This window comes from Hypanus sabinus, unplaced genomic scaffold (genome assembly GCF_030144855.1).
Source record: "Hypanus sabinus isolate sHypSab1 unplaced genomic scaffold, sHypSab1.hap1 scaffold_1694, whole genome shotgun sequence".
Classification (NCBI taxonomy): domain Eukaryota; kingdom Metazoa; phylum Chordata; class Chondrichthyes; order Myliobatiformes; family Dasyatidae; genus Hypanus; species Hypanus sabinus.
In genome coordinates this window covers 23393-50004 of record NW_026779778.1, presented here as the reverse complement: position 1 = coordinate 50004, position 26612 = coordinate 23393, and the positions used below count along the sequence as shown (strand labels likewise).

Here is a 26612-nt window from a genome sequence, read left to right as displayed (position 1 = left end):
ACAGAATAACAGATCCCCGGGAGTGGGTTACAGACTGGGATCTAATCCAGGGGTTCGGGGGGGTTTATATACAGAATAACAGATCCCCGGGAGTGGGTTACAGACTGGGATCTAATCCAGGGGTTCAGGGGGTTTATATATAGAATAACAGATCCCCGGGAGTGGGTTACAGACTGGGATCTAATCCGGGGGTTCAGGGGGTTTATATACAGAATAACAGATCCCCGGGAGTGGGTTACAGACTGGGATCTAACCCGGGGGTTCGGGGGTTTATATACAGAATAACAGATCCCCGGGAGTGGGTTACAGACTGGGATCTAATCCGGGGGTTCAGGGGGTTTATATACAGATTAACAGATCCCCGGAGGTGGGTTACAGACTGGGATCTAATCCAGGGGTTCGGGGGGGTTTATATACAGAATAACAGATCCCCGGGAGTGGGTTACAGACTGGGATCTAATCCAGGGATTTATATACAGATTAACAGATCCCCAGGGGTGGGTTACAGACTGGGATCTAAGCCGGGGGTTCAGGGGGTTTATATACAGATTAACAGATCCCCGGGGGTGGGCTACATGATGGAATGAAGGAGACGTTCAGCAAGGTAGTGCAAGAATCTTTATTGTAAATTAATAGCAAGGTGTAGTGTTTACCCATTATCCCAGCAGCAAACAATCGCAAAGGGGCGCCCGATGCCTTTGGTAGAAAAGCTTTGCTTTGGAAGTGGCCCCGGCATTTAAATTATAAAAAATCAGTAACCCCCGCCTCATGTAGGAAGACAGTCGGGAAAAGTGCGAAGGTTCGGGCGATGTGGTTATAAAACGGCGCGGACGGCTCTGTGGCAGCCGGCTCCGGTTCCTGGGAGCTCTGCTTCGAGGGCAGGTGTCCAGGCGTTCAGCCCCACCTGCGGGCGAGTCGGGGGGAGGGAGGGAGGGAGGCAGGGAGAGAAAGGGGGTGGAAGGAGGAAGGGATAGAGATGAGTATTGTGTTTTCATCCGCCATGCTCCCCTCCCCATTGCCCGTCCACCCCTCCCCTCCTTGCCCCCACCCTCCCCTCCCCAGCCTCACCTGAGGGTCCTGAGGGCGATGGAGGGACGGAGAGAGCTCCCTCACTTCTTCTTCTTTGGTTTGAGGGCCTGCAGCCAGCCTGGGGTCGAGCTCTCCGACCTTGGGGATCCAGACGGCAATAAAGGGGTCAGAGGTTGCGGACTGAAAGGTGACTTCGAGGTTGTGAAGGTACTTGGGGGTCAGAGGTCATAGGGACTCGGAGTCGGGGTGCAGAGGTCATCATAGGGAAGAGGGAGAGGGGAAGGAGGGGAAGAGGGAGATGCAGCGGAGAGGGAGGGAGAAGGGGAGGAGGCAGAGGTGGAGAGGATGATGGAGAGGGAGCAAAGGGGAAGGGAGGGCAAGAGGAAGAGGGGGAGGGATGGCATGGGAGAGGGGGCAGAAGGAGGTGAAGGAGAGGGGTTAGGGGAGGGAGTGGGAGAGGGGAAGAGGGAGGGTGCAGAGGGGGTGAGAGGGCAAGAGGGAGAGGGGACAGAGGGGGAGGGGGATCTACCCTCCTGTGGATGCAGACACTCACCTCTCACCCTTCTCGGATTTGGTGGGCAGAACCTTCCGGAAGGCATGTCCCAGCTGGGAGGGGAAGCGCAGGGATCGAGATCGAGACATCGGGGCCTCCGAGGCGCCTGTCTCCCCTCCCTCCGTCGTGGACTTGTGCCGGGACTTTGACTTCACCTGTGGGGGAAGGAGAGGGGAGAGGGGTCACGGGGGGAGAGGGACACACATACACGGGGGATACGGAGGGATGGGGGAGCGATGGAGGGGGTCGGAGACCCCTGGGGTAAGGAGAGGGGAGAGGGGTCACGGGGGGGAGAGTGACACACATACATGGGGGATACGGAGGGATGGGGGAGCGATGGAGGGGGTCGGAGACCCCTGGGGGAAGGAGAGGGGAGAGGGATCACAGGGGGGAGAGGGACACACATACACGGGGGATACGGAGGGATGGGGGAGCGATGGTGGGGGTCGGAGACCCCTGGGGGAAGGAGAGGGGAGAGGGATCACGGGGGGGAGAGGGACACACATACACGGGGGATACGGAGGGATGGGGGAGCGATGGAGGGGGTCGGAGACCCCTGGGGGAAGGAGAGGGGAGAGGGGTCACGGGGGGGAGAGGGACACACATACATGGGGGATACGGAGGGATGGGGGAGCGATGGAGGGGGTCGGAGACCCCTGGGGGAAGGAGAGGGGAGAGGGGTCACGGGGGGGGAGAGGGACACACATACACGGGGGATACGGAGGGATGGGGGAGCGATGGAGGGGGTCGGAGACCCCTGGGGGAAGGAGAGGGGAGAGGGGTCACGGGGGGGAGAGTGACACACATACACGGGGGATACGGAGGGATGGGGGAGCGATGGAGGGGGTCGGAGACCCCTGGGGGAAGGAGAGGGGAGAGGGGTCACGGGGGGGGAGAGTGACACACATACACGGGGGATACGGAGCGATGGAGGGGGTCGGAGACCCCTGGGGGAAGGAGAGGGGAGAGGGGTCACGGGGGGGGAGAGGGACACACATACACGGGGGATACGGAGCGATGGAGGGGGTCGGAGACCCCTGGGGGAAGGAGAGGGGAGAGGGGTCACGGGGGGGGAGAGGGACACACATACACGGGGGATACGGAGCGATGGAGGGGGTCGGAGACCCCTGGGGGAAGGAGAGGGGAGAGGGGTCACGGGGGGAGAGGGACACACATACACGGGGGATACGGAGGGATGGGGGAGCGATGGAGGGGGTCGGAGACCCCTGGGGGAAGGAGAGGGGAGAGGGGTCACGGGGGGGAGAGGGACACACATACACGGGGGATACGGAGGGATGGGGGAGCGATGGAGGGGGTCGGAGACCCCTGGGGGAAGGAGAGGGGAGAGGGGTCACGGGGGGGAGAGTGACACACATACATGGGGGATACGGAGGGATGGGGGAGCGATGGAGGGGGTCGGAGACCCCTGGGGGAAGGAGAGGGGAGAGGGGTCACGGGGGGAGAGGGACACACATACACGGGGGATACGGAGGGATGGGGGAGCGATGGAGGGGGTCGGAGACCCCTGGGGGAAGGAGAGGGCAGAGGGATCACGGGGGGGGAGAGGGACACACATACACGGGGGATACGGAGCGATGGAGGGGGTCGGAGACCCCTGGGGGAAGGAGAGGGGAGAGGGGTCACGGGGGGAGAGGGACACACATACACGGGGGATACGGAGGGATGGGGGAGTGATGGAGGGGGTCGGAGACCCCTGGGGGAAGGAGAGGGGAGAGGGATCACGGGGGGGAGAGGGACACATACACGGGGATACGGAGGGATGGGGGAGTGATGGAGGGGGTCGGAGACCCCTGGGGGAAGGAGAGGGGAGAGGGATCACGGGGGGGAGAGGGATCACGGGGGGGAGAGGGACACATACACGGGGGATACGGAGGGATGGGGGAGTGATGGAGGGGGTCGGAGACCCCTGGGGGAAGGAGAGGGGAGAGGGGTCACGGGGGGAGAGGGACACACATACACGGGGGATACGGAGGGATGGGGGAGCGATGGAGGGGGTCGGAGACCCCTGGGGGAAGGAGAGGGGAGAGGGATCACGGGGGGGAGAGGGACACACATACACAGGGGATACGGAGGGATGGGGGAGCGATGGAGGGGGTCGGAGACCCCTGGGGGAAGGAGAGGGGAGAGGGGTCACGGGGGGGAGAGGGACACACATACACGGGGGATACGGAGGGATGGGGGAGCGATGGAGGGGGTCGGAGACCCCTGGGGGAAGGAGAGGGGAGAGGGGTCACGGGGGGGAGAGGGACACACATACACGGGGGATACGGAGGGATGGGGGAGCGATGGAGGGGGTCGGAGACCCCTGGGGGAAGGAGAGGGGAGAGGGGTCACGGGGGGGAGAGGGACACACATACACGGGGGATACGGAGGGATGGGGGAGCGATGGAGGGGGTCGGAGACCCCTGGGGGAAGGAGAGGGGAGAGGGATCACGGGGGGGAGAGGGACACACATACACGGGGGATACGGAGGGATGGGGGAGCGATGGAGGGGGTCGGAGACCCCTGGGGGAAGGAGAGGGGAGAGGGGTCATGGGGGGGAGAGGGACACACATACACGGGGGATACGGAGGGATGGGGGAGCGATGGAGGGGGTCGGAGACCCCTGGGGGAAGGAGAGGGGAGAGGGGTCACAGGGGGGAGAGGGACACACATACACGGGGGATACGGAGGGATGGGGGAGCGATGGAGGGGGTCGGAGACCCCTGGGGGAAGGAGAGGGGAGAGGGGTCACGGGGGGAGAGGGACACACATACACGGGGGATACAGAGGGATGGGGGAGTGATGGAGGGGGTCGGAGACCCCTGAGGGAAGGAGAGGGGAGAGGGGTCATGGGGGGAGAGGGACACACATACACGGGGGATACGGAGGGATGGGGGAGCGATGGAGGGGGTCGGAGACCCCTGGGGGAAGGAGAGGGGAGAGGGATCACGGGGGGGGAGAGGGACACACATACACGGGGGATACAGAGGGATGGGGGAGCGATGGAGGGGGTCGGAGACCCCTGGGGGAAGGAGAGGGGAGAGGGATCATGGGGGGGAGAGGGACACATACACGAGGGATACAGAGGGATGGGGGAGCGATGGAGGGGGTCAGAGACCCCTGGGGGAAGGAGAGGGGAGAGGGATCACGGGGGGGAGAGGGACACACACACACACACACATACACGGGGGATACGGAGGGATGGGGGAGCGATGGAGGGGGTCGGAGACCCCTGGGGGAAGGAGAGGGGAGAGGGATCACGGGGGGGAGAGGGACACACATACACGGGGGATACAGAGGGATGGGGGAGCGATGGAGGGGGTCGGAGACCCCTGGGGGAAGGAGAGGGGAGAGGGGTCACTGGGGGGAGAGGGACACACACACTCACACACATACACGGGGATACGGAGGGATGGCAGAGCGATGGAGGAGGTCGGAGACCCCTGGGGAAAGGAGGGGGGGTGATCTACGGCCGCAGTCACTCACCTTGAAGGAGGAATCCATCCTGGGTATTCTCCGGCTGGACCCCGTCTCCTTGCCGCCTCGCTGGTTCCCCTCCCTGTCCATCTCCTCCTCCTCCTCGTCCCCCCTCGAGGGCCGCTCCTCTGTACCGGAGGGAGGGAGAGTTCAGTGATCCGCCTGTCTCCTCGCTCACACTCTGAACGCCCGGTCCGTGTGCCTCCGTCTCCCTCACTCTCCCCGCCCTCCCTCCGCCACAGCCAGTCTCTGGATCGTCCTCCCTCCCTCCCTACCCCCACCTACCCGTGGAATCTCGGAACATCCACGACTCCGAGCTGCCTCCGTCTCTCTGCACGCCGCGGGGGCTGCAGAAACCTCGGTGCGGCCTCTTGCGGTTCAGTTCCACGCGATTGCGGTGCGCGGTGACGTTCAAGGTCGGCACGTCCTGAAAGCACACCGTCGCAGGTCACGGAACGTAATTCCCGAGCATTTGGATGGACTTGATCCGATTCGGCTTTCGTCGGACCAACCTTACGGAGTTTCCCGAGGAAACTGCGGGGAAATTTGATGAATGCAAGGCAGTGGGTTTTGCCTGCGTAGACCTACAAGGCCCCGCACGGTCAAGAAGGTTCAGTCGCTTGGCATTCAGGCTAAGGACGACCCACCATCCGGATGGTGACGTGGTAATCTGGATCGGCTAATCTGTGGACGTCACCAAGACTGGGGGTGTAGTGGACAGCGGGGAGGACTAACAAAGCTCAAAGTGGAACCTGCATCGGCTGGAAAAATGGGCTGACAGACGGCGGATGGGATTTAATACAGTTGAGTGTGAGGTGCTGAACTTCGACAGGACCAGCCAGGGTGGGTCTCACACAGTGAACGGGAGGCACCGAGGAGTGTGGTAGGACGAAGGGATCTGGGAATACAGGTCCACGATCCATCGAAAGTGGCGTCACGGGTAGACAGGGTCGTAGAGAAAGCTTTCGGCACATTGGCCTTCACAAATCGAAGTGTTGAGTACGGGAGACGGGAGGTTGTGTTGAAGACATTGCTGGGGTCTAATCTGGAGTATGGTGTGCAGTTTTGGTCACCGACCTACGTGGAAGATGGAAACGAGGTTGAAAGAGGACAGGGAAAATTTACAAGGACGTTGCCGGGTCTGGAGGGCCTGAGTTATCAGGAAAGATCGAACAGGTTAGGACTTTATTCCCGGGAATGGAGAAGATTGAGAGGAGATTTGATAGAGAGACACAAAATTATGAGGGGTATCAATAGGGTAAAGGCAAGCAAGCTTTTTCCCACTGAGGGTGGGTGGCATGACAACCCCAGGTCAGGGGTCAAGGGTGAAAGGTGAGAGGTTTAATGGGAAAATGAGGGGAGACGAGGTGTTCTTGTACATCAGTCAATGAAAGCAAGCATGCAGGTACAGCAGGCAGTGAAGAAAGCTAATGGCATGTTGGCCTTTATAACAAGAGGAATTGAGTACAGGAGTAAAGAGGTCCTTCTGCAGCTGTACAGGGCCCTGGTGAGACCCCACCTGGAGTATTGTGTGCAGTTTTGGTCTCAGGCTGGACACGGGACGCACAATCGTGAAACTCAGAACCCGCTGGGCTGAAGAGACAAGCCTGCACGTTCTCCATCTCCCCGGCCATGCCCGTGTCTGTCGAAAAGCCTCTCGAACACGCCTTCATCGCGTGCCCTCCAGTATAGACATTTCCACCATGCAGAGGTAACTGTCTGCTCTGGCAGGCCCCTATCCCATCTCCCCTCAGCCTGCGCCACAACCCGAGTTTGTCACACCCTCTCTGAGCCAGGCCACACCCCGGTGAGCCTCTCCTGCGGAATTCGCCTCACACGACTCCCTCGAACACTCCTCTCCCCCTCCCCTCACTCACCTCGAGGAAGTTGAGGTCAATCGTCTCCTCCTCCGGGACAGGGCCCGCTGTCCCTTCCTCGCCTGCGACCGGGACAGGGTGGGGCGCCTCCACCTCGCACTGGGATCCTTCCTCCCCCTCTGCCTTGCCCTTGAAGGGTAGGATCTGCTCCTTGGGCTCCGCCTCGGGACTCTCGACTGCCTCGGGGGATGGAAGTTCACTCTCAGTGCTGGTGAGGTGGCTGAGGGAGGGAGGCAGGTGTTACGTTCCATAAACTGATGGTATCACACCCCTCGAGACCGTGATCACTGATCGTATACTCTCTCTCTCTCTCTCTAACCCGTGTTCCCCATCAGTATCACACCCTCTCTAGACCGTGATCACTGATAGTATACTCTCTCTCTCTAACCCGTGTTCCCCATCAGTATCACACCCTCTCTAGACCGTGATCACTGATAGTATACTCTCTCTCTCTAACCCGTGTTCCCCATCAGTATCACACCCTCTCTAGACCGTGATCACTGATAGTATACTCTCTCTCTCTAACCCGTTCCCCATCAGTATCACACCCTCTCTAGTCCGTGATCACTGATAGTATACTCTCTCTCTCTCTCTCTATCCCATTCCCCATCAGTATCACACCCTCTCTAGACCGTGATCACTGATAGTATACTCTCTCTCTCTCTCTCTAACCCGTGTTCACCATCAGTATCACACCCTCTCTAGACCGTGATCACTGATAGTATACTCTCTCTCTCTCTCTAACCCGTGTTCCCCATCAGTATCACACCCTCTCTAGACCGTGATCACTGATAGTATACTCTCTCTCTCTAACCCGTTCCCCATCAGTATCACACCCTCTCTAGTCCGTGATCACTGATAGTATACTCTCTCTCTCTCTCTCTAACCCGTGTTCACCATCAGTATCACACCCTCTCTAGACCGTGATCGCTGATAGTATACTCTCTCTCTCTCTCTCTCTCTCTCTAACCCGTGTTCACCATCAGTATCACACCCTCTCTAGACCGTGATCACTGATAGTATACTCTCTCTCTCTAACCCGTGTTCCCCATCAGTATCACACCCTCTCTAGACCGTGATCACTGATAGTATACTCTCTCTCTCTCTCTCTCTAACCCGTGTTCACCATCAGTATCACACCCTCTCTAGTCCGTGATCACTGATAGTATACTCTCGCTCTCTCTCTCTCTAACCCGTGTTCCCCATCAGAATCACACCCTCTCTTGTCCGTGATCACTGATAGTATACTCTCTCTCTCTAACCCGTGTTCCCCATCAGTAACACACCCTCTCTAGACCGTGATCACTGATAGTATACTCTCTCTCTCTCTCTCTAACCCGTGTTCCCCATCAGAATCACACCCTCTCTTGTCCGTGATCACTGATAGTATACTCTCTCTCTCTCTAACCCGTGTTCCCCATCAGTATCACACCCTCTCTAGTCCGTGATCACTGATAGTATACTCTCTCTCTCTCTCTCTAACCCGTGTTCCCCATCAGTATCACACCCTCTCTAGACCGTGATCACTGATCGTATACTCTCTCTCTCTCTCTCTAACCCGTGTTCCCCATCAGAATCACACCCTCTCTAGACCGTGATCACTGATAGTATACTCTCTCTCTCTCTCTCTCTCTCTCTAACCCGTGTTCCCCATCAGAATCACACCCTCTCTGGACCGTGATCGCTGATAGTATACTCTCTCTCTCTCTCTAACCCGTGTTCCCCATCAGTATCACACCCTCTCTAGACCGTGATCACTGATAGTATACTCTCTCTCTCTAACCCGTGTTCCCCATCAGTATCACACCCTCTCTAGTCCGTGATCACTGATAGTATACTCTCTCTCTCTAACCCGTGTTCCCCATCAGTATCACACCCTCTCTAGTCCGTGATCACTGATAGTATACTCTCTCTCTCTCTAACCCGTTCCCCATCAGTATCACACCCTCTCTAGTCCGTGATCACTGATCGTATACTCTCTCTCTCTAACCCGTGTTCCCCATCAGTATCACACCCTCTCTAGTCCGTGATCACTGATAGTATACTCTCTCTCTCTCTAACCCGTTCCCCATCAGTATCACACCCTCTCTGGACCGTGATCGCTGATAGTATACTCTCTCTCTCTCTCTCTAACCCGTGTTCCCCATCAGTATCACACCCTCTCTAGTCCGTGATCACTGATAGTATACTCTCTCTCTCTCTCTCTCTCTCTAACCCGTTCCCCATCAGTATCACACCCTCTCTAGTCCGTGATCACTGATCGTATACTCTCTCTCTCTAACCCGTGTTCCCCATCAGTATCACACCCTCTCTAGTCCGTGATCACTGATAGTATACTCTCTCTCTCTCTCTCTAACCCGTTCCCCATCAGTATCACACCCTCTCTGGACCGTGATCGCTGATAGTATACTCTCTCTCTCTCTCTCTCTCTAACCCGTGTTCCCCATCAGTATCACACCCTCTCTAGTCCGTGATCACTGATAGTATACTCTCTCTCTTTCTCTCTAACCCGTTCCCCATCAGTATCACACCCTCTCTAGTCCGTGATCACTGATAGTATACTCTCTCTCTTTCTCTCTAACCCGTTCCCCATCAGTATCACACCCTCTCTAGACCGTGATCACTGATAGTATACTCTCTCTCTCTAACCCGTGTTCACCATCAGTATCACACCCTCTTGTCCGTGATCACTGATAGTATACTCTCTCTCTCTCTCTCTCTCTCTAACCCGTGTTCCCCATCAGTATCACACCCTCTCTAGTCCGTGATCACTGATAGTATACTCTCTCTCTCTCTCTAACCCATTCCCCATCAGTATCACACCCTCTCTAGTCCGTGATCACTGATAGTATACTCTCTCTCTTTCTCTCTAACCCGTTCCCCATCAGTATCACACCCTCTCTGGACCGTGATCACTGATAGTATACTCTCTCTCTCTAACCCGTGTTCACCATCAGTATCACACCCTCTTGTCCGTGATCACTGATAGTATACTCTCTCTCTCTCTCTCTCTCTCTAACCCGTGTTCCCCATCAGTATCACACCCTCTCTAGTCCGTGATCACTGATAGTATACTCTCACTCTCTCTCTCTCTCTCTAACCCGTGTTCCCCATCAGTATCACACCCTCTCTAGACCGTGATCACTGATAGTATACTCTCTCTCTCTCTCTAACCCATTCCCCATCAGTATCACACCCTCTCTAGTCCGTGATCACTGATAGTATACTCTCTCTCTCTCTCTCTAACCCGTGTTCCCCATCAGTATCACACCCTCTCTAGTCCGTGATCACTGATAGTATACTCTCTCTCTCTCTCTAACCCGTTCCCCATCAGTATCACACCCTCTCTAGTCCGTGATCACTGATAGTATACTCTCTCTCTCTCTCTCTAACCCGTGTTCCCCATCAGAATCACACCCTCTCTTGTCCGTGATCACTGATAGTATACTCTCTCTCTCTAACCCGTGTTCCCCATCAGTAACACACCCTCTCTAGACCGTGATCACTGATAGTATACTCTCTCTCTCTCTCTCTAACCCGTGTTCCCCATCAGAATCACACCCTCTCTTGTCCGTGATCACTGATAGTATACTCTCTCTCTCTCTAACCCGTGTTCCCCATCAGTATCACACCCTCTCTAGTCCGTGATCACTGATAGTATACTCTCTCTCTCTCTCTCTAACCCGTGTTCCCCATCAGTATCACACCCTCTCTAGACCGTGATCACTGATCGTATACTCTCTCTCTCTCTCTCTAACCCGTGTTCCCCATCAGAATCACACCCTCTCTAGACCGTGATCACTGATAGTATACTCTCTCTCTCTCTCTCTCTCTCTCTAACCCGTGTTCCCCATCAGAATCACACCCTCTCTGGACCGTGATCGCTGATAGTATACTCTCTCTCTCTCTCTAACCCGTGTTCCCCATCAGTATCACACCCTCTCTAGACCGTGATCACTGATAGTATACTCTCTCTCTCTAACCCGTGTTCCCCATCAGTATCACACCCTCTCTAGTCCGTGATCACTGATAGTATACTCTCTCTCTCTAACCCGTGTTCCCCATCAGTATCACACCCTCTCTAGTCCGTGATCACTGATAGTATACTCTCTCTCTCTCTAACCCGTTCCCCATCAGTATCACACCCTCTCTAGTCCGTGATCACTGATCGTATACTCTCTCTCTCTAACCCGTGTTCCCCATCAGTATCACACCCTCTCTAGTCCGTGATCACTGATAGTATACTCTCTCTCTCTCTAACCCGTTCCCCATCAGTATCACACCCTCTCTGGACCGTGATCGCTGATAGTATACTCTCTCTCTCTCTCTCTAACCCGTGTTCCCCATCAGTATCACACCCTCTCTAGTCCGTGATCACTGATAGTATACTCTCTCTCTCTCTCTCTCTCTCTAACCCGTTCCCCATCAGTATCACACCCTCTCTAGTCCGTGATCACTGATCGTATACTCTCTCTCTCTAACCCGTGTTCCCCATCAGTATCACACCCTCTCTAGTCCGTGATCACTGATAGTATACTCTCTCTCTCTCTCTCTAACCCGTTCCCCATCAGTATCACACCCTCTCTGGACCGTGATCGCTGATAGTATACTCTCTCTCTCTCTCTCTCTCTAACCCGTGTTCCCCATCAGTATCACACCCTCTCTAGTCCGTGATCACTGATAGTATACTCTCTCTCTTTCTCTCTAACCCGTTCCCCATCAGTATCACACCCTCTCTAGTCCGTGATCACTGATAGTATACTCTCTCTCTTTCTCTCTAACCCGTTCCCCATCAGTATCACACCCTCTCTAGACCGTGATCACTGATAGTATACTCTCTCTCTCTAACCCGTGTTCACCATCAGTATCACACCCTCTTGTCCGTGATCACTGATAGTATACTCTCTCTCTCTCTCTCTCTCTCTAACCCGTGTTCCCCATCAGTATCACACCCTCTCTAGTCCGTGATCACTGATAGTATACTCTCTCTCTCTCTCTAACCCATTCCCCATCAGTATCACACCCTCTCTAGTCCGTGATCACTGATAGTATACTCTCTCTCTTTCTCTCTAACCCGTTCCCCATCAGTATCACACCCTCTCTGGACCGTGATCACTGATAGTATACTCTCTCTCTCTAACCCGTGTTCACCATCAGTATCACACCCTCTTGTCCGTGATCACTGATAGTATACTCTCTCTCTCTCTCTCTCTCTCTAACCCGTGTTCCCCATCAGTATCACACCCTCTCTAGTCCGTGATCACTGATAGTATACTCTCACTCTCTCTCTCTCTCTCTAACCCGTGTTCCCCATCAGTATCACACCCTCTCTAGACCGTGATCACTGATAGTATACTCTCTCTCTCTCTCTAACCCATTCCCCATCAGTATCACACCCTCTCTAGTCCGTGATCACTGATAGTATACTCTCTCTCTCTCTCTCTAACCCGTGTTCCCCATCAGTATCACACCCTCTCTAGTCCGTGATCACTGATAGTATACTCTCTCTCTCTCTCTAACCCGTTCCCCATCAGTATCACACCCTCTCTAGTCCGTGATCACTGATAGTATACTCTCTCTCTCTCTCTCTAACCCGTGTTCCCCATCAGTATCACACCCTCTCTAGTCCGTGATCACTGATAGTATACTCTCTCTCTCTAACCCGTGTTCACCATCAGTGTCACACCCTCTCTAGACCGTGATCACTGATAGTATACTCTCTCTCTCTCTCTCTAACCCGTGTTCACCATCAGTATCACACCCTCTCTAGTCCGTGATCACTGATAGTATACTCTCTCTCTCTCTCTTAACCCGTGTTCCCCATCAGTATCACACCCTCTCTAGTCCGTGATCACTGATCGTATACTCTCTCTCTCTCTCTCTAACCCGTGTTCCCCATCAGTATCACACCCTCTCTAGTCCGTGATCACTGATAGTATACTCTCTCTCTCTCTCTAACCCGTGTTCCCCATCAGTATCACACCCTCTCTAGTCCGTGATCACTGATAGTATACTCTCTCTCTCTCTCTAACCCGTGTTCCCCATCAGTATCACACCCTCTCTAGACCGTGATCGCTGATAGTATACTCTCTCTCTCTCTCTCTAACCCGTGTTCCCCATCAGTATCACACCCTCTCTAGACCGTGATCACTGATAGTATACTCTCTCTCTCTCTAACCCGTGTTCCCCATCAGTATCACACCCTCTCTAGACCGTGATCGCTGATAGTATACTCTCTCTCTCTCTCTCTAACCCGTGTTCACCATCAGTATCACACCCTCTCTAGTCCGTGATCACTGATCGTATACTCTCTCTCTCTCTCTCTAACCCGTATTCCCCATCAGTATCACACCCTCTCTAGTCCGTGATCACTGATAGTATACTCTCTCTCTCTAACCCGTTCCCCATCAGTATCACACCCTCTCTAGTCCGTGATCACTGATAGTATACTCTCTCTCTCTCTCTCTAACCCGTGTTCCCCATCAGTATCACACCCTCTCTAGTCCGTGATCACTGATAGTATACTCTCTCTCTCTCTCTCTAACCCGTTCCCCATCAGTATCACACCCTCTCTAGACCGTGATCACTGATAGTATACTCTCTCTCTATCTCTCTAACCCGTGTTCCCCATCAGTATCACACCCTCTCTAGTCCGTGATCACTGATAGTATACTCTCTCTCTCTCTCTCTAACCCGTGTTCCCCATCAGTATCACACCCTCTCTAGACCGTGATCGCTGATAGTATACTCTCTCTCTCTCTCTCTAACCCGTGTTCACCATCAGTATCACACCCTCTCTAGTCCGTGATCACTGATAGTATACTCTCTCTCTCTAACCCGTGTTCCCCATCAGTATCACACCCTCTCTAGACCGTGATCACTGATAGTATACTCTCTCTCTCTCTCTCTAACCCGTGTTCCCCATCAGTATCACACCCTCTCTAGTCCGTGATCACTGATAGTATACTCTCTCTCTCTCTCTCTCTAACCCGTGTTCACCATCAGTATCACACCCTCTCTAGACCGTGATCACTGATAGTATACTCTCTCTCTCTCTCTAACCCGTGTTCCCCATCAGTATCACACCCTCTCTAGACCCTGATCACTGATCGTATACTCTCTCTCTCTCTCTAACCCGTGTTCCCCATCAGTATCACACCCTCTCTAGTCCGTGATCACTGATAGTATACTCTCTCTCTCTCTCTCTAACCCGTGTTCACCATCAGTATCACACCCTCTCTAGTCCGTGATCACTGATCGTATACTCTCTCTCTCTCTCTCTAACCCGTGTTCCCCATCAGTATCACACCCTCTCTAGTCCGTGATCACTGATAGTATACTCTCTCTCTCTAACCCGTTCCCCATCAGTATCACACCCTCTCTAGACCGTGATCGCTGATAGTATACTCTCTCTCTCTCTCTCTAACCCGTTCCCCATCAGTATCACACCCTCTCTAGTCCGTGATCACTGATAGTATACTCTCTCTCTCTCTCTCTAACCCGTGTTCCCCATCAGTATCACACCCTCTCTAGTCCGTGATCACTGATAGTATACTCTCTCTCTCTCTCTCTAACCCGTTCCCCATCAGTATCACACCCTCTCTAGACCGTGATCACTGATAGTATACTCTCTCTCTATCTCTCTAACCCGTGTTCCCCATCAGTATCACACCCTCTCTAGTCCGTGATCACTGATAGTATACTCTCTCTCTCTCTCTCTAACCCGTGTTCCCCATCAGTATCACACCCTCTCTAGACCGTGATCGCTGATAGTATACTCTCTCTCTCTCTCTCTAACCCGTGTTCACCATCAGTATCACACCCTCTCTAGTCCGTGATCACTGATAGTATACTCTCTCTCTCTAACCCGTGTTCCCCATCAGTATCACACCCTCTCTAGACCGTGATCACTGATAGTATACTCTCTCTCTCTCTCTCTAACCCGTGTTCCCCATCAGTATCACACCCTCTCTAGTCCGTGATCACTGATAGTATACTCTCACTCTCTCTCTCTCTAACCCGTGTTCACCATCAGTATCACACCCTCTCTAGACCGTGATCACTGATAGTATACTCTCTCTCTCTCTCTAACCCGTGTTCCCCATCAGTATCACACCCTCTCTAGACCCTGATCACTGATCGTATACTCTCTCTCTCTCTCTAACCCGTGTTCCCCATCAGTATCACACCCTCTCTAGACCGTGATCACTGATAGTATACTCTCTCTCTCTCTAACCCATTCCCCATCAGTATCACACCCTCTCTAGTCCGTGATCACTGATAGTATACTCTCTCTCTCTCTCTCTAACCCGTGTTCCCCATCAGTATCACACCCTCTCTAGACCGTGATCGCTGATAGTATACTCTCTCTCTCTCTCTCTAACCCGTTCCCCATCAGTATCACACCCTCTCTAGACCGTGATCACTGATAGTATACTCTCTCTAACCCGTGTTCCCCATCAGTATCACACCCTCTCTAGACCGTGATCACTGATAGTATACTCTCTCTCTCTCTAACCCGTTCCCCATCAGTATCACACCCTCTCTAGACCGTGATCACTGATGGTATACTCTCTCTCTCTAACCCGTGTTCACCATCAGTATCACACCCTCTCTAGTCCGTGATCACTGATAGTATACTCTCTCTCTCTCTCTCTAACCCGTTCCCCATCAGTATCACACCCTCTCTGGACCGTGATCGCTGATAGTATACTCTCTCTCTCTCTCTCTAACCCGTGTTCCCCATCAGTATCACACCCTCTCTAGACCGTGATCACTGATAGTATACTCTCTCTCTCTCTAACCCGTGTTCCCCTTCAGTATCACACCCTCTCTAGTCCGTGATCACTGATCGTATACTCTCTCTCTCTAACCCGTGTTCCCCATCAGTATCACACCCTCTCTGGACCGTGATCGCTGATAGTATACTCTCTCTCTCTCTCTAACCCGTTCCCCATCAGTATCACACCCTCTCTAGACCGTGATCACTGATAGTATACTCTCTCTCTATCTCTCTAACCCGTGTTCCCCATCAGTATCACACCCTCTCTAGTCCGTGATCACTGATAGTATACTCTCTCTCTCTCTCTAACCCGTGTTCCCCATCAGTATCACACCCTCTCTAGTCCGTGATCACTGATAGTATACTCTCTCTCTCTCTCTCTCTAACCCGTGTTCCCCATCAGTATCACACCCTCTCTAGACCGTGATCACTGATAGTATACTCTCTCTCTCTAACCCGTGTTCCCCATCAGTATCACACCCTCTCTAGTCCGTGATCACTGATAGTATACTCTCTCTCTCTCTCTCTAACCCGTGTTCCCCATCAGTATCACACCCTCTCTAGACCGTGATCACTGATAGTATACTCTCTCTCTCTAACCCGTGTTCCCCATCAGTATCACACCCTCTCTAGACCGTGATCACTGATAGTATACTCTCTCTCTCTCTCTCTAACCCGTGTTCCCCATCAGTATCACACCCTCTCTAGACCGTGATCACTGATAGTATACTCTCTCTCTCTCTCTCTAACCCGTGTTCCCCATCAGTATCACACCCTCTCTAGTCCGTGATCACTGATCGTATACTCTCTCTCTCTAACCCGTGTTCCCCATCAGTATCACACCCTCTCTGGACCGTGATCGCTGATAGTATACTCTCTCTCTCTCTCTAACCCGTTCCCCATCAGTATCACACCCTCTCTAGACCGTGATCACTGATAGTATACTCTCTCTCTATCTCTCTAACCCGTGTTCCCCATCAGTATCACACCCTCTCTAGTCCGTGATCACTGATAGTATACTCTCTCTCTCTCTCTCTAACCCGTGTTCCCCATCAGTATCACACCCTCTCTAGTCCGTGATCACTGATAGTATACTCTCTCTCTCTCTCTCTCTAACCCGTGTTCCCCATCAGTATCACACCCTCTCTAGACCGTGATCACTGATAGTATACTCTCTCTCTCTAACCCGTGTTCCCCATCAGTATCACACCCTCTCTAGTCCGTGATCACTGATAGTATACTCTCTCTCTCTATCCCATTCCCCATCAGTATCACACCCTCTCTAGACCGTGATCACTGATAGTATACTCTCTCTCTCTCTCTAACCCGTGTTCCCCATCAGTATCACACCCTCTCTAGACCGTGATCACTGATAGTATACTCTCTCTCTCTCTCTAACCCGTTCCCCATCAGTATCACACCCTCTCTAGACCGTGATCACTGATAGTATACTCTCTCTCTCTAACCCGTGTTCACCATCAGTATCACACCCTCTCTAGTCCGTGATCACTGATAGTATACTCTCTCTCTCTAACCCGTGTTCCCCATCAGTATCACACCCTCTCTAGTCCGTGATCACTGATAGTATACGCTCTCTCTCTCTCTCTCTCTCTAACCCGTGTTCCCCATCAGTATCACACCCTCTCTAGACCGTGATCACTGATAGTATACTCTCTCTCTCTCTCTCTCTCTCTCTCTCTAACCCGTGTTCCCCATCAGTATCACACCCTCTCTAGTCCGTGATCACTGATAGTATACTCTCTCTCTCTCTCTCTCTAACCCGTGTTCCCCATCAGTATCACACCCTCTCTAGACCGTGATCACTGATAGTATACTCTCTCTCTCTAACCCGTGTTCCCCATCAGTATCACACCCTCTCTAGTCCGTGATCACTGATAGTATACTCTCTCTCTCTCTCTCTAACCCGTGTTCCCCATCAGTATCACACCCTCTCTAGTCCGTGATCACTGATAGTATACTCTCTCTCTCTCTCTCTCTAACCCGTGTTCCCCATCAGTATCACACCCTCTCTAGACCGTGATCACTGATAGTATACTCTCTCTCTCTCTCTCTAACCCGTGTTCACCATCAGTATCACACCCTCTCTTGTCCGTGATTACTGATAGTATACTCTCTCTCTAACCCGTGTTCACCATCAGTATCACACCCTCTCTTGTCCGTGATCACTGATAGTATACTCTCTCTCTCTCTAACCCGTGTTCCCCATCAGTATCACACCCTCTCTTGTCCGTGATTACTGATAGTATACTCTCTCTCTCTAACCCGTGTTCACCATCAGTATCACACCCTCTCTTGTCCGTGATTACTGATAGTATACTCTCTCTCTCTCTCTCCAAACCAGGTTCCCCGACAGTATCACTCTCTCTCTAAACTGGGATTACTGATCGTATACTCTCTCTCTCTAAACCGGGTTCCCTGACGGTACAACTCCCTCTCGCGACCAGATTCACCATTCCGCCCATCATGTCTGCCCCGCCATTTCGTCACGAGCCGACCCAATCTCCCCTCCCCCGCCTTCTCACCATCACCTCTGATGCCCTGACTACTCAGATACCCTTCAATCTCTGCCCTAAACACACCCAGTGACCCGGCCTCCACTGCCACCCGTGGCAACAAATTCCACAGATTCACCGCCCTCTGGCTAAAAAAAATGTTTTCGCATCTCCGTTCTGAACGGGCGCCCTGCAATCCTCTAGTCGGGTCCCCTCGTCCTAGACTCCCCCACCGTGGGAAACAACTTTGCCACATCCACTCTGTCGGTGCCTTTCAACGTTCAAAATGTTTCTACGAGGTCCTCCCTCATTCTTCTAAACTCCAAGGAGGACAGTCCACGAGCGGTCAAACTTTCCTCATATGTTAACCCTCTCATTCCCGGAATCATTCCAGTGAATCTTCTCTGAACCCTCTCCAGCGTCAGCCCATCCTTTCTTAAATAAGGAGCCCAAAACTGCACACAGTACTCCGAGTGAGGTCTCACCAGTGCCTTATGGATCCTCAACATTACATCCCTGCTCCTATACTCTATTCCTCTAGAAATGAATGTCAACATTGCATTCACCTTCTTCACCACCGACTCAACCTGGAGGTTAACCTTTCGGGTATCCTGCACGAGGACTCCCAAGTCCCATTGCATCTCAGAACTTTGAATTCTCTCCTCCCCTTAAATAATAGTCTGCTCGTTTATTTTTTCTACCAAATCACACCCTCTGTAATCTGGGATCACTGACAATATAGCACTCTCTCTCTAACCACATCCCCAGCGGTCCCACGCCCTCTCCGGTCCGGACACCCCGTCGGTACCACACCGTCCCCGGACCAGACTCCCCGGCGGTCCCACGCCTTCTCCAGCCCGTTCCCCAGCGGTCCCACGCCCTCTCTGTCCGTTCCCCAGCGGTCCCACGCCCTCTCTGTCCGTTCCCAGCGGTCCCACTCCCTCTCCGGACCGTTCCCCAGCGGTCCCACGCCCTCTCTGTCCGTTCCCCAGCGGTCCCACGCCCTCTCCGGCCCGTTCCCCAGCGGTCCCACGCCCTCTCTGTCCGTTCCCCAGCGGTCCCACGCCCTCTCTGGCCCGTTCCCCAGCGGTCCCACGCCCTCTCTGTCCGTTCCCCAGCGGTCCCACGCCCTCTCTGTCCGTTCCCAGCGGTCCCACTCCCTCTCCGGCCCGTTCCCCAGCGGTCCCACGCCCTCTCCGGCCCGTTCCCCAGCGGTCCCACGCCCTCTCCGGCCCGTTCCCCAGCGGTCCCACGCCCTCTCCGGCCCGTTCCCCAGCGGTCCCACGCCCTCTCCGGCCCGTTCCCAGCGGTCCCACGCCCTCTCTGTCCGTTCCCCAGCGGTCCCACGCCCTCTCTGTCCGTTCCCCAGCGGTCCCACGCCCTCTCTGTCCGTTCCCCAGCGGTCCCACGCCCTCTCTGTCCGTTCCCCAGCGGTCCCACGCCCTCTCTGTCCGTTCCCCAGCGGTCCCACGCCCTCTCTGTCCGTTCCCCAGCGGTCCCACGCCCTCTCCGGCCCATTCCCCAGCGGTCCCACGCCCTCTCTGTCCGTTCCCCAGCGGTCCCACGTCCTCTCCGGCCCGTTCCCCAGTGGTCCCACGCCCTCTCCAGCCCGTTCCCCAGCGGTCCCACGCCCTCTCTGTCCGTTCCCCAGCGGTCCCACGCCCTCTCTGTCCGTTCCCCAGCGGTCCCACGCCCTCTCTGTCCGTTCCCCAGCAGTCCCACGCCCTCTCCGGCCCGTTCCCCAGCGGTCCCACGCCCTCTCCGGCCCGTTCCCCAGCGGTCCCAAGCCCTCTCTGTCCGTTCGCCAGCGGTCCCACGCCCTCTCCGGCCCGTTCCCCAGCGGTCCCACGCCCTCTCCGGCCCGTTCCCAGCGGTCCCACGCCCTCTCTGTCCGTTCCCCAGCGGTCCCACGCCCTCTCTGTCCGTTCCCCAGCGGTCCCACGCCCTCTCTGTCCGTTCCCCAGCGGTCCCACGCCCTCTCTGTCCGTTCCCCAGCGGTCCCACGCCCTCTCCGGCCCGTTCCCCAGCGGTCCCACGCCCTCTCTGTCCGTTCCCCAGCGGTCCCACGCCCTCTCCGGCCCGTTCCCCAGCGGTACCACGCCCTCCCCGGACCAGACTCCCCGGCGGTCCCACGCCCTCTCCGGCCCGTTCCCCAGCGGTCCCACGCCCTCTCTGTCCGTTCCCCAGCGGTCCCACGCCCTCTCTGTCCGTTCCCCAGCGGTCCCACGCCCTCTCCGGCCCGTTCCCCAGCGGTCCCACGCCCTCTCTGTCCGTTCCCCAGCGGTCCCACGCCCTCTCTGTCCGTTCCCCAGCGGTCCCACGCCCTCTCCGGCCCGTTCCCCAGCGGTCCCACGCCCTCTCCGGTCCGTTCCCCAGCGGTCCCACGCCCTCTCCGGCCCGTTCCCCAGCGGTCCCACGTCCTCTCTGTCCGTTCCCAGCGGTCCCACGCCCTCTCTGTCCGTTCCCAGCGGTCCCACGCCCTCTCTGTCCGTTCCCCAGCGTTCCCACGCCCTCTCCGGCCCGTTCCCCAGCGGTCCCACGCCCTCTCTGTCCGTTCCCCAGCGGTCCCACGCCCTCTCAGTCCCGTTCCCCAGCGGTCCCACGCCCTCTCAGGCCCGTTCCCCAGCGGTCCCACGCCCTCTCCGGCCCGTTCCCCAGCGGTCCCACGCCCTCTCTGTCCGTCCCCCAGCGGTCCCACGCCCTCTCCGGCCCGTTCCCCAGCGGTCCCACGCCCTCTCCGGCCCGTTCCCCGGCGGTCCCACGCCCTCTCTGTCCGTTCCCCAGCGGTCCCACGCCCTCTCCGGCCCGTTCCCCAGCGGTCCCACGCCCTCTCCGGTCCGTTCCCCAGCGGTCCCACGCCCTCTCTGTCCGTTCTCCAGCGGTCCCACGCCCTCTCCGGCCCGTTCCCCAGCGGTCCCACGCCCTCTCCAGCCCGTTCCCCAGCGGTCCCACGCCCTCTCTGTCAGTTCCCCAGCGGTCCCACGCCCTCTCCGGTCTGTTCCCCAGCGGTCCCACGCCCTCTCCGGTCCGTTCCCCAGCGGTCCCACGCCCTCTCCAGCCCGTTCCCCAGCGGTCCCACGCCCTCTCCGGCCCGTTCCCCAGCGGTCCCATGCCCTCTCTGTCAGTTCCCCAGCGGTCCCACGCCCTCTCCGGTCCGTTCCCCAGCGGTCCCACGCCCTCTCCAGCCCGTTCCCCAGCGGTCCCACGCCCTCTCCGGTCTGTTCCCCAGCGGTCCCACGCCCTCTCCGGCCCTTTCCCCAGCAGTCCCACGCCCTCTCCGGCCCTTTCCCCAGCAGTCCCACGCCCTCTCCGGTCCGTTCCCCAGCGGTCCCACGCCCTCTCCAGCCCGTTCCCCAGCGGTCCCACGCCCTCTCCGGCTGGATAGGAGCCTCTGCGGTCCAGGTATCCGTACCATTGCTCACTGGGGGGCCTGCCATCCGCAGAATCGAGGGGTTCAGACGCGCTGGAGTTCCGCTTCCGACTCCGGAGAAGCAGATCCATTGGGCAAGGCTTGTCTGGAGCGTTCTCAGTTGCAGGAGAGTCCGAGTCAGGGACCTGGAACAGAGGGGGAGGTTAGGCGGGAAAGAGAAGGCGGGCGGTGAGGGAAGGTATGTAAACGGGGGAGTTAAGCCCACATGTTACGGAGGAAAAGCCCCCCCCAGACCAGTCTGGACAAGACGCACAGGGCGAGTTAAAGGGGAGGTCGCACCGTCAGTCTTAAAGGGGTGGTCTGGAGCAGACTCACCTGGGCACCCTTTTCCGGATCGCTCGGAACCTCGTTCCATCCCCCGGCCGCCGGACTCTCTGTCTCGGGCTGGCGTCTGGCCTCTTCATGCTCCGTCTCCCTGCTGACCCGGCATCTCGCCTCTTGCTGGTTTGTCTCCCCGCTCGTCCCCTCACTGTCCCGCCGTCTGGCCTCTTCCTGCACCGTCTCCCCGCTCGTCCCCTCACTGTCCCGGCGTCTGGCCTCTTCCTGCACCGTCTCCCCGCTCGTCTCCTCACTTTCCCGGTGTCTGGCCTCTTCCTGCTCCTCATCACCACCGGTCGGGCACCTGACCACTCCACCTTCCGTCTGCCCATCCGTCTCCTTGTCGTCTGGGTGTCTGGCCTCCTCCCCGTCTGGCACCTGCCTGCCGCCCTGCGGCCGGTCGTCTTGCGGGGAGACGGACCGTCTGACTTTCCCCGTTGCCCCCGGGCTCGACCACTCGAAAGACTCAGACAGGCTCCAGTCGGAGGTCACCGAGACATCGGCCAGCCGGCCAGCCGGATCCTGCTGACTCTCCGAGGAACTCTCCCCGCCCGCCAGCCGTGCCGTCACATCGAGACGTTCCTTCCCCAGACGTTCGGACTCCAGCCGCTCCCTCTCACGGGCCTCGGCCTCCAGATGCTCCCTCTCCTGGGCCTCGGCCTCCAGACGCTCTCTCTCCAGGGCCTCGGCCTCCAGACGCTCCCTCTCGCGGGCCTCGGATTCCAGACGCTCCCTCTCTCGGGCATCGGCCTCCAGTCGCTCCCTCTCCCGGGCCTCGGCCTTCAGTCGCTCCCTCTCGCGGGCCTCGGCCTCCAGACGCTCCCTCTCGCGGGCCTCGGCCTCCAGACGCTCCCTCTCGCGGGCCTCGGCCTCCAGTCGCTCCCTCTCCCGGGCCTCGGACTCCAGTCGCTCCCTCTCCCGGGCCTCGGACTCCAGTCGCTCCTTCTCGCGGGCCTCGGCCTCCAGACCCTCCCTCTCCCGGGCCTCGGCCTCCAGAAGCTCCCTCGCCCGGGCCTCGGCCTCCAGACTCTCCCTCTCGCGGGCCTCGGCCTCCAGACTCTCCCTCACCCGGGCCTCGGCCTCCAGACGCTCCCTCTCGCGGGCCTCGGCCTCCAGACGCTCCCTCTCCCGGGCCTCGGCCACCAGACGCTCCCTCTCCCGGGCCTCGGCCACCAGACGCTCCCTCTCCCGGGCCTCGGCCACCAGACGCTCCCTCTCGCGGGCCTCGGCCTCCAGTCGCTCCCTCTCGCGGGCCTCGGCCTCCAGACGCTCCCTCTCCCGGGCCTCGGCCACCAGACGCTCCCTCTCGCGGGCCTCGGCCTCCAGACCCTCCATTTCCTGGGCCTCGGACTCCAGACTCTCCCTCTCCCGGGCCTCGGCCTCCAGTCGCTCCTTCTCGCGGGCCTCGGACTCCAGACGCTCCCTCTCGCGGGCCTCAGCCTCCAGACGCTCCCTCTCCCGGGCCTCGGCCTCCAGGCGCTCCCTCTCCCGGGCCTCGGCCTCCAGGCGCTCCCTCTCCCGGGCCTCGGCCTCCAGACGCTCCCTCGTCCGGGCCTCGGCCTCCAGACTCTCCCTCTCGTGGGCCTCGGCCTCCAGACGCTCCCTCTCGTGGGCCTCGGCCTCCAGACACTCCCTCTCCCGGGCCTCGGCCTCCAGGCGCTCCCTCTCCCGGGCCTCGGCCTCCAGGCGCTCCCTCTCCCGGGCCTCGGCCTCCAGGCGCTCCCTCTCGCGGGCCTCGGCCTCCAGGCGCACCCTCTCCCGGGCTTCGGCCTCCAGGCGCTCCCTCTCCCGGGCCTCGGCCTCCAGGCGCACCCTCTCCCGGGCCTCAGCCTCCAGGCGCACCCTCTCCCGGGCCTCGGCCTCCAGACGCTCCCTCTCGCGGGCCTCGGCCTCCAGACGCTCCCTCTCCCGGGCTTCGGCCTCCAGGCGCACCCTCTCCCGGGCCTCGGCCTCCAGGCGCACCCTCTCCCGGGCCTCGGCCTCCAGACGCTCCCTCTCCTGGGCCTCGGCCTCCGGGCGCACGGTTTCGAGACGCTCCCTCTCCAGGTGCTCGGCCCCAGGGTGCCCTGTTCCCTCCCTGACCTTCGCCCTCTCCACCAGGGCCCAGAGACGGGGGCTGAGCTCGCTCGGGGAGGATGCCGAGGGCCGGTGCTCACCGGTGGGAGACGAGGAAGGGGGGGCTGGGGTCACCAGCTCCTCCGCCAGGCCAGCATCGGATTGCGAGAGCCCGTCACCCGCTCCAACCTCGGGACATCGCCCCTGTCCCGGGCTCGCGGTGACCTGGAGAAGATCAGGGGAGGGGAAGAGAGAGCAGAGGGTCAGTGCCACGACCTCAGCACCGATCCCCGTCGTCCTGCCCTCACTGATGTGACCACTCCCCGCTCCAAACCACCAACCCTCCATTGACAGGGTTACTCACCGGGCCTTCTTGTGGTGTGACCCCTGACTCCTCGAAAACCCTGCATGAGAGAGAGGTCGTCACTCAACATCTAAGGATGAGGGAACCTCCCTCCTTCTGAGTGTGTGATGGGACGGTGTGGAGGGAGATTCACTCTGTGTCTGACCCCGGGAGTGAGTGATGGGACGGTGTGGAGGGAGATTCACTCCGTGTCTGAACCCCGGGAGTGTGTGATGGGACGGTGCGGAGGGAGATTCACTCTGTGTCTGACCCCGGGTGTGTGTGATGGGATGGTGTGGAGGGAGATTCACTCTGTGTCTGACGTCGGGACTGTGTGATGGGACGGTGTGGAGGGAGATTCACTCCGTGTCTGAACCCCGGGAGTGTGTGATGGGACGGTGCGGAGGGAGATTCACTCTGTGTCTGACCCCGGGTGTGTGTGATGGGATGGTGTGGAGGGAGATTCACTCTGTGTCTGACGTCGGGACTGTGTGATGGGACGGTGAGGAGGGAGATTCACTCTGTGTCTGACCCCGGGAGTGTGTGATGGGACGGTGTGGAGGGAGATTCACTCTGTGTCTGACCCCGGGAGTGTGTGATGGGACGGTGTGGAGGGAGATTCACTCTGTGTCTGACCCCGGGAGTGTGTGATGGGACGGTGTGGGGGGAGATTCACTCTGTGTCTGACCCCGGGAGTGTGTGATGGGACGGTGTGGGGGGAGATTCACTCTGTGTCTGACACCGGGAGTGTGTGATGGGACGGTGAGGAGGGAGATTCACTCTGTGTCTGACACTGGGAGTGTGTGATGGGACGGTGTGGAGGGAGATTCACTCTGTGTCTGACCCTGGGAGTGTGTGATGGGACGGTGAGGAGGGAGATTCACTCTGTGTCTGACCCTGAGAGTGTGTGATGGGACGGTGTGGAGGGAGATTCACTCTGTGTCTGACCCCGGGAGTGTGTGATGGGACGGTGTGGGGGGAGATTCACTCTGTGTCTGACCACGGGAGTGTGTGATGGGACGGTGTGGAGGGAGATTCACTCTGTGTCTGACCACGGGAGTGTGTGATGGGACGGTGTGGAGGGAGATTCACTCTGTGTCTGACCCCGGGAGTGTGTGATGGGACGGTGTGGAGGGAGATTCACTCTGTGTCTGACCCCGGGAGTGTGTGATGGGACGGTGTGGAGGGAGATTCACTCTGTCTGACCCCGGGAGTGTGTGATGGGACGGTGTGGGGGGAGATTCACTCTGTGTCTGACCCCGGGAGTGTGTGATGGGACGGTGTGGGGGGAGATTCACTCTGTCTGACCCCGGGAGTGTGTGATGGGACGGTGTGGGGGGAGATTCACTCTGTGTCTGACCCCGGGAGTGTGTGATGGGACGGTGTGGGGGGAGATTCACTCTGTGTCTGACCACGGGAGAGTGTGATGGGACGGTGTGGAGGGAGATTCACTCCGTGTCTGAACCCCGGGAGTGTGTGATGGGACGGTGCGGAGGGAGATTCACTCTGTGTCTGACCCCGGGAGTGTGTGATGGGATGGTGTGGAGGGAGATTCACTCTGTGTCCGACCCCGGGAGTGTGTGATGGGACGGTGTGGAGGGAGATTCACTCTGTGTCTGACGTCGGGACTGTGTGATGGGACGGTGAGGAGGGAGATTCACTCTGTGTCTGACCCTGGGAGTGTGTGATGGGACGGTGTGGGGGGAGATTCACTCTGTGTCTGACACCGGGAGTGTGTGATGGGACGGTGTGGAGGGAGATTCACTCTGTGTCTGACCCCGGGAGTGTGTGATGGGACGGTGAGGAGGGAGATTCACTCTGTGTCTGACCCTGGGAGTGTGTGATGGGACGGTGTGGAGGGAGATTCACTCTGTGTCTGACCCTGGGAGTGTGTGATGGGACAGTGAGGAGGGAGATTCACTCTGTGTCTGACCCTGGGAGTGTGCGATGGGACGGTGTGGAGGGAGATTCACTCTGTGTCTGACCCCGGGAGTGTGTGATGGGACGGTGTGGGGGGAGATTCACTCTGTGTCTGACCACGGGAGAGTGTGATGGGACGGTGTGGAGGGAGATTCACTCTGTGTCTGACCCCGGGAGTGTGTGATGGGATGGTGTGGAGGGAGATTCACTCTGTGTCCGACCCCGGGAGTGTGTGATGGGACGGTGTGGAGGGAGATTCACTCTGTGTCTGACGTCGGGACTGTGTGATGGGACGGTGAGGGAGATTCACTC

At 57.6% G+C, this 26612-nt stretch overlaps 1 protein-coding gene across 1 annotated transcript in view; it reads right to left on the bottom strand.

The window, feature by feature from the left end:
* Window positions 1-600: 600 nt before the first annotated feature.
* The window catches only part of LOC132387279 (trichohyalin-like), a 30907-nt gene continuing 4895 nt past the window's right edge, over window positions 601-26612 (bottom strand). Inside the window, exons 5-12 of the mRNA XM_059959629.1 lie at window positions 21980-24262; window positions 21647-21789; window positions 6940-7159; window positions 5348-5489; window positions 5072-5190; window positions 1583-1737; window positions 1069-1167; window positions 601-904 (exon numbers count right to left, since the gene is read on the bottom strand). Of these exons, the coding sequence (XP_059815612.1) occupies window positions 1110-1167; window positions 1583-1737; window positions 5072-5190; window positions 5348-5489; window positions 6940-7159; window positions 21647-21789; window positions 21980-24262 (3120 nt within the window). The 3' untranslated portion in view covers window positions 601-904; window positions 1069-1109. The remainder of the gene's footprint in view (window positions 905-1068; window positions 1168-1582; window positions 1738-5071; window positions 5191-5347; window positions 5490-6939; window positions 7160-21646; window positions 21790-21979; window positions 24263-26612) is intronic.